The sequence below is a fragment of the Chelmon rostratus genome, chromosome 13, assembly GCF_017976325.1.
Source record: "Chelmon rostratus isolate fCheRos1 chromosome 13, fCheRos1.pri, whole genome shotgun sequence".
NCBI classification, from domain to species: Eukaryota; Metazoa; Chordata; class Actinopteri; order Chaetodontiformes; family Chaetodontidae; genus Chelmon; species Chelmon rostratus.
Genome location: NC_055670.1, coordinates 5781274 through 5795238, shown reverse-complemented (window position 1 = coordinate 5795238; position 13965 = coordinate 5781274). Strand labels below are relative to the sequence as shown.

General features: G+C 39.4%; 1 protein-coding gene and 1 long non-coding RNA gene across 2 annotated transcripts; both read left to right on the top strand.

The window, feature by feature from the left end:
* The first annotated feature begins 476 nt into the window (after window positions 1–476).
* On the top strand, window positions 477–1318 carry LOC121616615. Its single transcript, XR_006007312.1, has 2 exons — window positions 477–526; window positions 856–1318. It is a non-coding gene; the product is annotated as an uncharacterized LOC121616615 (long non-coding RNA).
* Window positions 1319–4077: 2759 nt separating this feature from the next.
* eaf2 (ELL associated factor 2) lies at window positions 4078–9605 on the top strand. Its single transcript, XM_041950991.1, has 6 exons — window positions 4078–4237; window positions 4698–4792; window positions 5064–5200; window positions 5568–5752; window positions 5916–6152; window positions 7773–9605. Exons 1-6 carry the CDS (start codon window positions 4135–4137, stop codon window positions 7817–7819), a joined length of 804 nt encoding a protein of 267 aa, XP_041806925.1. The 5' UTR covers window positions 4078–4134; the 3' UTR covers window positions 7820–9605.
* The last annotated feature ends 4360 nt before the right edge of the window (window positions 9606–13965 follow it).

Sequence of the window (13965 nt, the reverse complement as noted above, 5' to 3'; positions counted from 1 at the left end):
CCATGTCTCTTTTAATCTTCATTTTCTTTGGCTGGTAGAATATGTCTAAAATAAATTATGTTGTCTCACAGATTTGTATTTCTCTCTCTTGTTCACAGTGTCACTAGTAATGATCCAGCTGCTCATTCATACAGCGACCTAATGACGTCATCGGCATTTTGCCTTGATCTTTGCTGTCATCTTTGCCTTGATCTGTACAGTTTTTTTTGTTGATGTTTAAATTGAAAATTGCATTCTTTTTTCAAACGTAAACAAGAGGACTGCACCACTGACAACTCTCTGAACAGGTTATAACACCTGTTTTAATCTCACACTGATTGTTAAGCAGCGCTCAGGGCAACGCATTAGAAAAGTGGCCGCGACGACTTTGAAATTTACGATGAAGGAACTACAATGTCTGACTGTGGCGAATGCAGCAGGAGATGAGGCCGCAGCGGCTGCAGCGCATGCGCAGTAAGAGACTGATTTGTTTTGAAAAACCGAGGGAGCCAGGAGTCGCGAGGAGAGAAGACACCGGAGGAAAGAGGTAAAAACTGAGCAACTATCCATATGTCTATCTGTTAAGAAATGTAGTTATAGTTAAAGCACACTGCCAGTATAGTTGCAATGCTGATTTTAAGATGATAACAATGAAGTTGAAGAACGCTGTTTTGCTAGCTATACATGTAATGTTAGCTAGGTCTGCCGTTTTCGGTGTAAAGTAGGCTACAAAAGCCTCTGTTGATTCACCAGGCTAAACTGCTAGTGTATGTTAACACAGTCTGATGGTTATAATTGATTATGTTTTTGCTGGTTATATTGTATAATTAGTTCAGATGTAATGCACTTTGAATCTTCCCCCCCTCCATCTTCTAGACGTATCCAAGTCCAGGTTTGAGGTACCAGCGCAGCCAAAGCGAGACAGTTTCCCTCAGACCCCCCCAGGGAGGAGCCGGAAGAAGCTCCCGCAGCGACTGCTACAAACTTCATCCCTGGTTAGAAAACTCACAATCAAAAGATGCCGCTTACTGTTTTGCATGTCGGCATTTTTCCAGACAGAAAAGAGGCTATCGAGTTTGGCTGCACTCAGCATTGAATCAACGCACAAAAGCATCAGATCTCGATCAATTTGTGAAGAGCAGCATGGAAATCACCACGTTCAGCTGTTATAGACATGCCAACTTCATGTTATGCTCACTGGTGAGGCTTTACAAAGGTCTTTAAATGATGACCTCAACAGAATCTGCACTTTTTGTTTTTTTTCTGTATTTATATCTTTGTTTTGGCAACTGAGAAACTCTGATATCACCTTTAATAAAACCTAGTGTTTAAAATTTGACACTGGTGTAAATGGTGTGAATCCTGCTGAACAGGAAGCAGTGTTGTTATTTTTGTTTTTCATTGTCTCTTCTTTTGTATATACATTACAAAACTGTCCAGAAAGGCCCTGTATGAACCAATTCACAAAATAATGTTGTCAGTGAAGAAAATACAACGTCAAAATAATCAGTAAACACCTCATCTATCAAAGAAAATGTTCAAGCTACAGAGGGAGAAATGGAGAGTGTGTGTTCTCAGTAAAGAATAAAAGTGATGTCCAGTACCTTGTTTGAGTGCCGTGACCTATTTATTTCCACACAGTGTATTCATGCTCACCTTAGTACAGCTCAGCCCATAGATCTTCATGGGTAAGTTTTTCTCTGAACAGTTTCTTCCTGTCCAAATGCTGCCTGCAACGCTGCCACTCTGACACAGTCAAAAACTGTTTGCTTCCTTTAATGTCTTTCCTGTGATAATGCCCCACCTACAGTAGTGTTTCCATACTTCTGTCTCCTAATCAGTACTGTACTGTATGAAGTGTTTCACATGAAACTTCAAATGAGATTAAGTTTGTCTGTATGAGTTTGTAAATGGCAGCCTGTGCCCGTATGTTGTGTGTATGTACAGGGGCGGATTTAACAAATTTGGGGCCCAAGGCAAAGGCTGGCATGGGGCCCTCTGAAATAAGAAGACAACCCACAAAACAACAGGTCAATTAAAATAAACATTTTAACAGAATACGCACACACTATTTTTCTACCAGTAGGTTCTCTGATAGAATACTTAAGATAGATCACAAACATAGAATTGATTTCACTATATAAGTTTTAATTTCATGACTGTACAACTGTTTTGGCCAGAGTGCTGGGTCATCTTCAAGAGGTACACTGTGCTGACCGCTTGCTAGCAGAGTGGATGAGGCTGGACTCTCACAATCTGGTGGAACAAGATGATCCTCAAAGTCTGGCTTGATAATTTCAGAACTCTCATTGTCACAGCCCATCCCTGTCTCATTCTGAAAACAAACACATACAAAACACAGTATGAGGCTCTTACCCAGTAGGGAAATGCATTAATAGTAATTGTAATAATATTAATAATAGTAATATTTACTCAATTGCTAACGTAGAAATTTGAGGATTTCATGCAACTTCAATTTTGTCTGTATCTCAGAGGCAAATACTGCACTTTCTACTCCACTAGTGAACATTATTTACATTGCTGGTTCTATATTTTCAAACTCTTCCTGCTCATTGGAAACCATGTACCCCCAAAATGATTTAATGCTAATATTTGTGATAAACTTAAAGTCTTCCTTTGAGGGGTGACTTCTTAAGCCAAAACGCTTCAAAAAAATCATCTTGGGCCAGCTGGAAAATGCATCATGACAAGGCTGAAAACAGGCTGCATGTCACAGGAAAGACTCGTGAATATATGACAATTGCTTAAACTGCCCAACAGTAAATCAATTCATTTAAAATTAGCTCAACCTTAAACATCTACAGCAGTAAATGATAACACATTAAAGCAATATTAATTAATCTAACGCTATAACACTGACAGGAAATATTTTAATGCAGGGAGTAGTTGTTAATAACTTCCTTAAGTTACATAGTTTCTATCATTTTGAATGCATAACTTAGCACATTAAGGACTAAAACACCTGCCAAAAATACCTGTAAAACCTCTGGGTGAATTTCAAGTTTTCCTTGAAATTCAACACGAAAAAAAAGCCTACTAAATAATTGATTTCTCAACCTCTGTAGCAAATAAAAACGAACTTCAAAGCTTACTACAAAATGACACATAAGCTTTCCCGTCTTCAATGAGATAAAGAAATACTTATCAATACAGCGGGGGTGGGGGGGGTCGCTACTTCGACAGTTTTGATACTCACTAATTGTTCATCTCCACACGTCGACAACGGACCCTCCCCAACAGGTGTCGACGTCGCCGTTTCACTTAAATGTACTCACTTTGGGGAATTTTGAGAGCAGCTTTCTGCTTTTCTCCTTTTTTCAGCACCGTTTGGGTAACTTCTTTTCATCTTATCTTCTCTTCTCTTCTCTTCTCTTTCTGCACATGCGCAATAAGATGGACTGATCCAATGTAGTGGAGACTGAAGGGGGGGCCCAAGACACACATAATACAATAAGCATTCTGCTGAAATTTTAGCGTAAGGATTTTAATCAAAAACATAATTAATATGCGCAAATAAGTAATAACCATATTAACCACAAGTGTATGAGGAGTTTTATGGGGCCCTCAGGAACTTGGGGCCTTAGACAGCTGCCTAGTTTTGCCTAATGGTAAGTCCGCCCCTGACTAGCAGCTGAGTGGATAGCTGTCCAATGTTGGACGACTGCATAAATCACACACACAAATCTGAAATAATTATGACACATTCTATTTTGCATCCACATGATGACTGTAGTCTGTCTATGTGACGATGTTGTCTGAACATTCATTTCATTCCGTTTTTCTTTAAGGTTTTCCTTTAAAGTGAGTGACTATACAAAAGGTTTGGATCACTTTAGATCAGTCATATAAACTGGTGGCATAGCACAAGGCGTCAAACAGCACAGGTCATACAACACTGATTATAGCCAAGAAACCACGTGACGTTTGCACTGAAGCGGCCCTGTCGGCCCTGTCATTACGACGTCTTGATTGACAGACTCTGAATCAATCAGGCAAGCGACAATTCCGCTTGACCAATCACAACAAGGAGGAGGTGGGCGTTAACTGTACCAATGAGACGGCCAGGGCTCTGCCGTACATGGTTATCGGATGTGAAAGAGAAGCAGAAAGTTTACAGCTCATGAAAGTCTCAGAATGAATGGAACAGCTTATTCCAACTTCGACAATCAAGAACATGTCTTGAAATTAGGAGAGACGTTTGAGAAACACCCGAAAAGTGCCTTCCATACAGTGCGATGTAAGTGGGAGTTTGAATGACTAGAATATGTCTGGGTTTTACAGAAGCTAACAGTAGCACGCTAGTTAGCTTTCGAGCTAAAAGTCCGAATGCTCCTGTTTGACATTTAACCAGGTTAGTCGCTTCGCCACTCCATTTGTATATCCGCCTGCTGCTGGTGCGTTTTTGTACTTTGTCAGTTCTCCGTGTTCTTTGTCGTTTTCGTAAGTTTTAGTTAACTCTGAAACATTAGAAACAATTGATGCTCCAGCTGTCAAGAATGTTAGCTAATGTTAGCATTTGCTCAATTTGTTCTCTACCACCATCTGGTGGTACCGGTAGACAACTGCAGCACTGAGGGGGCAGCCATCGATGTGTTAGTACCACATGTAAAGTTAACAATGCGATTGAAGGCTAATAATAATATCACATATATGTATAATGTGTTAAAATACTCACTTTTCTTGCTTTTTTGTGACAGATGACTTCAAACCAGCTTCCATTGATACAACATGTGAAGGGGAGCTTGAAGTGGGCAAAGGAGAGCAAGTCACCATCACTTTGCCCAATTTAGAGGTCAGTGTTTGATGCTCCAAAGCTTCTTTCCACCACAAACATGCTTGGATGTTTGGGGTTTTCACAAATTATTGATGAGTATTAACTCATTTGTGTGGAGCTGAATACTGCAATGGACTGATTGCAAGACTTTACTGCTTTTTGGATTAAGTCTTAAGACATTTATGGTAGGCAAAGAGGACACAGACTCCTGATCACAATATTTCTAAAATCTTGTTTGCGATCTGGCCTGTGTTGCCTTATTAATGAATTTATTTATTTATTCTTCAAGGGTTCGAGTGCTCCAGTAACAGTCTTCAAGGGATCCAAGAGGCCGTACATGAAAGAGTGCATCCTTATTGTGAACCATGACACAGGAGAGTACAGACTGGAAAAGCTCAACAGCAATATAGCTGTGAAGAAGACCAGGTGGGTTGACAAACTGGTTACAAATCATGTTACCACTGTTCTTTTATTCTATATTTCTTCAATAATTTTGACATCTGTGATTTGTATACATGCATCTGTATACATGTTTCCATCCTCTTTTAATGTGCATTTTTGGCAGAAAAACCGGAATGAAGACAATTTACAGTTAAAAACTGTTTTTTTTTTTTAAGCTTGGCTCAGATGGAAAAGTCAACATAACATCAAAATGCTGATAGAAGAGCTGATAGAAACATCCACTAGTTCACATTTTATTTCAGCAGCATTTCTGAAATTAGTTTGAAACTTGCTGCATTTTAGCAGAAACACTCTACATGTCTTTGCTTGTATTGTACGTGTGCATTCCCAGGGCTGAGGGCAGCAGTAAGATCCATTCTCGCCTGGAGCAACAGACCAGTCGCCTGAGCCAGCAGATGAAGTGTAACAACAGCGGCAGTAGTAGCAGCAGCAGCAGCAAGACCTCGGCCAGCTCCAAGAGTTCCCCTCCCAAAGAGAAGACATCCCCAGCGTCCCCACTGGACGACATCGAGAGAGGTAACGTGGGGCGCTGTCTCTTCAACTCGTGACTTCCACGATTCATGTCTCATTTTTGTTGAGGGCTTTTTGGTTTTATTTAGTGTGCACTCTTTTCCAATAAAATGGGGATAATTGTCACATAGTTCTTTATCTTTGTTTGTATATATGCTACTGTGTACAGAATTGATGGCGGAGGCGCGGGTCATGGACCAGCTGAGCAGCGGCGACAGCTCCTCAGACTCCAACAGCTCCTCGTCCTCCAGCAGTGATGACAGCTCCAGCAGCAGTGACTCTGAGGACGAACAAACCTCTGCGCTACCCTCAACCCAGGCCAACCACAGCATGCCTATCATCAACACAAGTGCCAACACCAACACTCGCCCCCAGGAGAGCGGAGGAGGACTCATGAACACACTCAGTGAGTAACCCTCTCAAGGAAGGACCTCTTACTCAGCCACACACAGCCACATCGCACCAAGCATTTTACTACAGTAACAGCAACAACATTTTCAGATCAGATACAGGGGAAGTTCTGGAAAATTACATCTTTCTAAAAGTCCTCAGAACTTGCTTCAAAAACAAAATGATTACAAATATTAAAAAAAATAAAAATAAATTGTTAGAATACTAAAAATATTGGCTACATTATAAATTTAAACACATTGCACCCACTAGATGTTTTTTATTATTTATTTATTTGAAAGGGACAATACACATTAATGAACACCAGTATGTGAGTATGTGTGTACATGTGTAAATGTGTCAGAGTTAGCAAGCCTGCTAATTTACATCCATAGTCCCTCGGCAGGTAATAGACAGACAGACACATAGGAGGTAGACGAGAAAAGAAAAGAAGGAATATAATAATAACAGTACACAAGGAGTTCACATTAAAATACCCATTCATACATAGACATAAAGTGCAGTGTGAATTATAATAGATCCACATGTGGTGGCCCACACCTGCTGCTTAGAGTGGACCCAGACATCAGATTATCTAAAAGTCCTGTGTCTGTAAGGTACTTCGCAATCTCCCCTGGAATTGGCTCTGGTGGTTCTGCCACTGCTAACTTTAAGTGTTATTTATTCTTTTAACGGAGGAGGTGCAAGTCCATTGAGTGTTTTGTAAATGATGCAGGCATACTTAAAAACTTCTAAGTTTTCAAAACTCAAGAGGTTGTACTATAAGGGTATGGCAGTGGTGGTGAGAGATTGGTTTTCTTTCAAAGATTTTTAGGGCCCTTTTATATAATGATTCTATTGGTTTAATTGTAGTTATTCCAGTGAGAGACCAGTTTGTAAAACAATATTCAATGTGGGAAAAAATCATTGCATGCATAAACATTCTTGCCACATAAACTGTTAGCGATGGCCTAATCTGCTTGAAGTTAAGTAGATTGAATTTTATTGTTTTTGAAATCTTTTTAACATGATTTTTAAACGAGAGAGTAGAATCAAGAATAACACCAAGGCCGCTGTTCGTTGCCACTGTCCCAACTTTTGAGAAACACGTGTTGCTGCATCAAATCCTAAATGAGGATATAATTTTCAAAATCGATGAAATGTCTCATTTTCAACTTTTAATGTGTTGTGTTTGTGATCTTTCCAATAAAATACAGGGTTTCAGTGTTTTGCAAAACATCACATTCTGTTTCTGTGTCCGTTTTACACCGTGTCCCAACTTTTATAGAAAGGGGTTTGTATATGCTCCAACTCCAAAACTTGAAACCACTGTTGCAGAGTATCGTAAACTTGTCTAAAGTGGAGAGCACCACAGGAATCTGTCTGTGAAAAAAAACGACACTCCCACACTGAATTTAATAACATACCTTTTAGTTCCTTGTAAAGTTAAAAAGTTCTTTACAGATTGTCCTGAAACAAACAAACTGACAGAAATGAAAAGAGAACCCAGTAAAATTCAAACAGCCATAAGATGTTGAAGAAATGGCACAAAGTGGACTTAATTCATTTTGCTTAAAGATACACAGAACCAGTCTTTAAAACTCATTGATTATTTTGTGTTGTACTTGTGTTGCAGAGAATGACCTCCAGCTGAGTGAATCAGGCAGTGAAAGTGATGACTGAACAACACGAGGACGTATGCCTGCCTGTGGACATCAGGAGTGAAGGCACCGGGCTCACACCTGTCAGTGTCTTCCTTCCTGTAATGTGGGACTGTTTTCTCTACATATCCACAATTCTGCTAGCAAACATAATTTGTCGCTTCTCTGCCAACAAACTTCAAATTTTCTGTCTTTGTTTTTTGTGTGTGAAGAGTGCATGTTACACAGATGCCTTAGTTCGGAGAGACTTGATGTGGTTGGTGTCAGAGAAGCAGTAAATTATGACAAACTATCCTTAATCTTTCATGTCACTGGATGCACATGTGGTTAAGCTGATCAAGCATATCAGAGGCAGAACAGTGGTGTTGATGTAGTGTAAATGGATGTTTCTGTCCACCAATCAGTTGTCTTAAACCACCACTGGAGTTTCTGCATTTCAGTTTAGCGATATTGGGAAGTTTTGTTGTGCCTTAGGTCAGTTAATGGCTTCAGTTCACCTGCATTAGCTTCAGATTGGAGACGTCTGTCGTAACAGAAATGACACTTCTTCAGCCAAGTCTCCATGATATGACAGAGTCTTCTGCTTTTGTCTTATAGTTATTGTAAAGTTAACTGTAGAGGCTTTTGCTTTGGATTACTGCAAACTCTGCTGCAGAACTACAACATGTGTTCATTTAAAGCTGCCTTAATTGCTTTTTTTTGCTCTTGGGGGCAAAAAAATTAGATGAAACAAGCTGAAAATGTAAGATTGATGTATTCTCTCCTTGGAAGCTTGTTATTGCAAAAGTTGTAACAAAGAGTTGCTCATTTATACTTCCACAAGCCACAGATCTACATTATCATTAGTTTGTTGTTGTTTTTCTTGATGAATGCAAGTCCAATAATCTCTCTCCTTCTAGCTCTGTTTAGGTCTTCATCAGAGAAATAAATCTGCTTCTTTAGGTGCTAGATGCTCCACTATATTCACCAGCTCGTTGCTAACTTTGCTGTTTGACACTGGGTGGGCTGCCTACAGTGGCTTTATCAAAGGTTTTGGCAGGAAAGAGCTGCCTGCTGTGACTGGAAGTTAATGGGCCAGAACACCAACACAATGAGCTGAAAGATGCTAAAATGCTCTGAAGCACTTGAGGGGGAATGTGGGTGGTAATCATCATTGTTGGCTTCACAACTACAAGAGACCCCTTTCATATTGCACATGCTCATTTTTTCATTATTAACTTAAAATATTGATAATTGCAGCTTTAACATGCCTCTAAAACCTTGTTTAGTGATACTTCAGTGAAGAAGTGGGTCTCATTTCTGGCAGAGTACTGCACTAGTATTCAGTTGACTCAGTAAGGGTCATGCTTTGTAGCTTTAAACCTGCAATACTTGAATCTAATTAATTATTTATATTTCAAAATATTCTCGACCAATGGTGAATTGCTTAATATATTTTATATATATTTTAATAGCCAAGCAATTGGAAGTGCAAGGTAGTATGAACTGTGTTGCATAACAAGCCAGATGCTTTGATACTGCACCTCAATGTCAGTTTTACAGAGCCTTTTGTTATTCGCCTTGGCCAGTTATAACATAGGCCGCCATCTTGTTTTGTCTTGAGCCCCATATCACCGCCGAGCTGTCTCAGCGAACAGGAAGCTGCTGCTTATGTTCCAGCATTTCTTTGGATTCCCAGCTGAATGAGTCCGTGAGACACTGAGATGATGTTTTTGAATTTGAAAAGTCAGTAATCTGTTTAGCCTCAAGGAGAACCGAGCATCATTTGTAAACTGTTGTAATTTCTTTGTAGAAAAATAAAGATTTTAACAGTTTTCTGTGCTTTTGCCTGAGTTGTTGTTAAATTGTATTTAGTCGTCCAGCCTGCTGGAGATGAAAGCGTGGATTAACTGACAGGGTCTGACTCTGGGCTCTGCTGTTTCAAATGCAGTTAGAAAAAGGTCCAGCGCCTGGGGCCGACACTTCTATGCCCCAAGAGAGAATCAAATCGAGGGTTACAGCTGAAGCGAGTAGGAGCTGAGTGAAACCAACCTCAGAGGGTCTGAGGCCTTATTCACCTTCTGCTGCAGTATGAACACATTTCCTGCTTTACACTCACACTGCAGTTCTAAACCACACCTCTTTCAAAAAAACTGCTCATAATTCTCATCTCACATTTGGCACAATCTTATTGATAAAATCTCTTCACAGTTGTGCGAATCATCCAGACTTTCTGACATGAGAATAGGTAAGAAATCTGCTCTTGTTATAGTATTGTAGCATTACATATCTATATGGAGTATTAATGAGTAAATGTACTGACATTCCACCACTAGGTGTGAGGCAAAGACAACAAAACAAAACAAAACATGTCTCATAGGAAAAGATATATAGACACAGTCCTTCCATGTGTGTCTGAGACTAAAATCCTGTTTCATCCAGCTCTAACTGCAAGGCCAGTGCCTTGGTAAAAGGCTGTACTACAAGAATATTTATCCACCAGTGTGCATGTTAGAATGGGGTTTCCTATAGTTACAGTGGATAAATAAACCTGTATGACATGTATTATAAAAGCAGACAATAACTTCAGCTGTTTACTGAGCAAGAGAAATTATACCTACATGTACAACATTGTACAGAGTGACATGGTATATGTTTTTTTCCAAAATGTATTGTGTGAACCTGTCAAACACTCAAACTCTGTGTGAATCCATCAGCCTGGTTTTAAGAGCAGAGATACAAAACCTCAAAGAGCAGAAAATAAAACCATCTCTTTGTTTTTAGTTCCTCTACAGAGCAGAGGGAGTCCTGCAGGTTTTCTTCCCTTTCACCCTCATTTTCACCAAGCAGCCAAAAAACCTGGTTTGCATTCGGCAAAGCAGTCACATGTTTCTGTTTGTGCTTTACCGGTAATTGTTTGCGGCATTGTAATTTTTTTTAATCCAACACAAACGCTGCAGTTGTTCTCGGCTTTCACAGTTTGGCACCTCAAATAGCGAAGCTTCTTTTCCAAAAACTAAGTGTTGTTGGACCATGCGGACTCAGTGAGGGTGATTTTCTTCATCAAAGTGAAAAACCACAACCATGCAAACACCACCATATTTCTGAATCAAGCATGTTATAGACACGGTGTGCTCTTGTGGTTTGATGTGCCAACAACTGGACTTATTATCCCTGAATCAGGCTGAAAGATACTGGTGACTGATAAAACAAACAAAAAATAAATAAATCTAGCAAATGAGGTCTTTGTTGTTTAAATGTAAATGAGATATCATATTCAAACATTCATTCGCCCCTTATCCTTTGCATAATGGGCTTTAAGGTTATATCCCAGCTGACACTGGGGCCAGTTAGTCTGACCTCCACGTCTTTGCAGTGCAGCAGGAAAAGAATACATTTAATAACGTGCTACTTGACTTGTCTTTCTTCATTAACCAGGCCACAGTCTATACTCCACAGTGAGAATCATTCAGTGATGGTTTTCTTCTCTGTGACCAGCATCGCTCTCACCTGCTGGTCAGACCTTCATCACATTCTGTCATCACCTATACATTATAACAGGTTAAGGTTCCAGCTGGTGCTGATTAAACTCAGCTTTTTAAAACTTTCTGGGTGTTGTTGTTGCTTCTCTGTGTCTGCCTGATGCAGGAGATTGAAGTGTAGTTACCAAAGACACTGAAGAAGCAGCACAGTCTGCCATTACAAACGCTCACCCCCACTGGAGGACCTGTGTAATTACATCTTCTGTAACCACCCACCCCTGGAGGAGTGCAGCTCAAACCCCTGGACCAAGCTGAAGTCTGTTCACTACAGTTTATGAACTCTTACACCCACAACATAATGTTTCTTTGTAGTATGCAACAATTTAACTCTGATCAGAAATGTATGGATCAGATAATGTATCAAAAAGGCCCAGACACAGATGATGTACTGTTGAGGGATTCAGAGTGATGAATGTATAACTGATCTCTGATCTCCTCTTGCAAATGGCAACAATTTTCTTATTTCAAAGTGTTTGATGCTTCCAAAGGTTAAATGTCTACAGTACTTTGTTATATACTTTGTAAGTTAAGACAAGTGAAATACTTCTGGATGTTTCAGCAACAGTGGTTTTCTGCTCTTAGTTGCATAGGCATAACTTTATGTGAAAACAAGTTAAATAAAACTCTGATCCATCTGAAACAGACGATGTCATGCTTGTTCACTCTTAAAAATAAATGATTTCAGGAAATTTCAAATGAAGAACATACACAGGAACTTGTTTCACAGGACTCTTCTGTCTCATTGGCTGTTGTTAGTGGAATATTTTTTTTTTTGCAGTTGAAAACTCAAGCATTGTGTAGGTCATTTTAACAACATTCATTTCATCATGGAGTCATTTTCACCGAGCTAAACACACAAAGACACATGAAACATCATGCACTCACTGTTGCAGCTGTTAAGAGCGGGTAGATTACAGTGTATCTCAATAATGACTAAATATTTGATATTTTTTTAATTTTCACAAACAGAAATAATAATAGAAATAAAAAATATATAGAAATAACAAAAAGGTAAGGAGTAAAATATTAAAAACAAATCTTCCTGGAGCCCTTCAGAGTGTATTTTATGTTTTTAAGTTTGAGAGAAAACAGTACATCTTTCAGCCATTGGGATATGGAAGGACTTTTGGTAGATTTCTGGTGAAGCAGGATGATTTGTTTGGCTATGAGAGAAGTAAATACAATAATTTGTTTGTTTTGTTTTGTTTTTTCTTTTGAGTTAAGGGCAAGTCAATGCTAATTTCGAATTATTATGTAACTGTAACATTATTTTGACAGGTGCCAAAAGTCATTAACATTAACACATCAGATTCTGGTGAAGGCATTGACTGCTGTTCTATGAATTCTGGACGACTGCCAGAGGCAGAGCTTAACACTAGATGTTATCCTTCTCGCAGGCCCAGTATCTAATGGCAACAAAGTCAAATGTGACCTGGCCCGATGCAGGCATAACATATAAACACCTACATCATCCTGAAAGACGTCCCTGCAAAATCTTCTTGCCAAGATGAGAAAATAATTTCGGTGAGTAGTTAAGGAGAAATGTTTCCAAAGATTTCCAGGCAGCTGCCGTGTTTACAACTTGATGAGCTGAATGCCAAACCCCGGGCCCAGCCTCAAGTGCATGTTTACACAGTCAGGCACAAAAAGGGTTCATATTGTTTCAGCTGATCTCTCCAGTATTCTTCACTCCTTCCATCATCTGTCATCACCACAAACTCTGAAGGCTTTACCTCCATTTGCTCTGAAGAGGTTCCTCTTCTAGTTTTGTGCCACAAAGCAATACAGCGTGTGTCCAAATCGAACTCTGTGGCTCACAAGGTCAAATGCACAGTAGAGGCGGACTGGCTTCTCTCAGATTTCTTAGAAAACTATTTTGGGGAGTAGTTTCGCAAGAATGTGACATTTCCAGAGCAACAACCATGTATGAAGTCTGATGATCCTGATACAAACCCAGAGCTCATATCAGCTTCTTATTACAAAGTTAATCCAATTTTATGTTACGTTACGTTACGTTACTAAAGCTGGTAAATACTGTATGTCAGAAGTGGTTTCCTTATTGTCTTTTCAGTTCTTTTACCATTTACACACACACACACACACACACAACAAAAGTGGTAGAGTTTCCAGTGCAAATGTATACATTGATCGAAGGCCTTTACTGATCCCAGAAGGAAAATAGAGTGCAGTGGTGATTCGTCCTCAAACGAAATAATAAAAAGCAAAACAAAAATATGCTGAATCAAAATCAAACAGTCACCGAGGCACCTCAGGAACTAATCTAAACGCAGGGAAAAATGAGTCCATTGTCCAGGCAGGCGTCACGTTTACTGTGGTTTATTTTTCAGCAAACAAAGAACAATAGTGTCTGCGGCCTCTCTGGCCCTGGTAAATAACCATAAACTCTTAACTCTTAACACCTATGTGTGTAAATTCACCTGACGTGCCCAAGTTGCCCAGAACCTTCAAAACAAAAGCATTAACAAGTACACAGACTAGCTAAAATAATGATACTAATGTTGTAATCAAACTAATTGACCTATATTCTTCAAATAAAACAGCAACAAAATAAATAATAGATATTTAATCATTAAATATTTCAACAATATCTCCAACAGTGTGAATGCAACACAAACAAGAACGAAAT

Excerpts from the sequence above, each read along its gene's own strand:
- eaf2 (XM_041950991.1), top strand. The coding sequence starts at position 4,135 with ATGAATGGAACAGCTTATTCCAACTTCGACAATCAAGAACATGTCTTG. Across the intron at positions 5,201-5,567 it reads ATAGCTGTGAAGAAGACCAG|GGCTGAGGGCAGCAGTAAGA; the intron begins GTGGGTTGACAA and ends GTGCATTCCCAG. Across the intron at positions 6,153-7,772 it reads AGGACTCATGAACACACTCA|AGAATGACCTCCAGCTGAGT; the intron begins GTGAGTAACCCT and ends CTTGTGTTGCAG.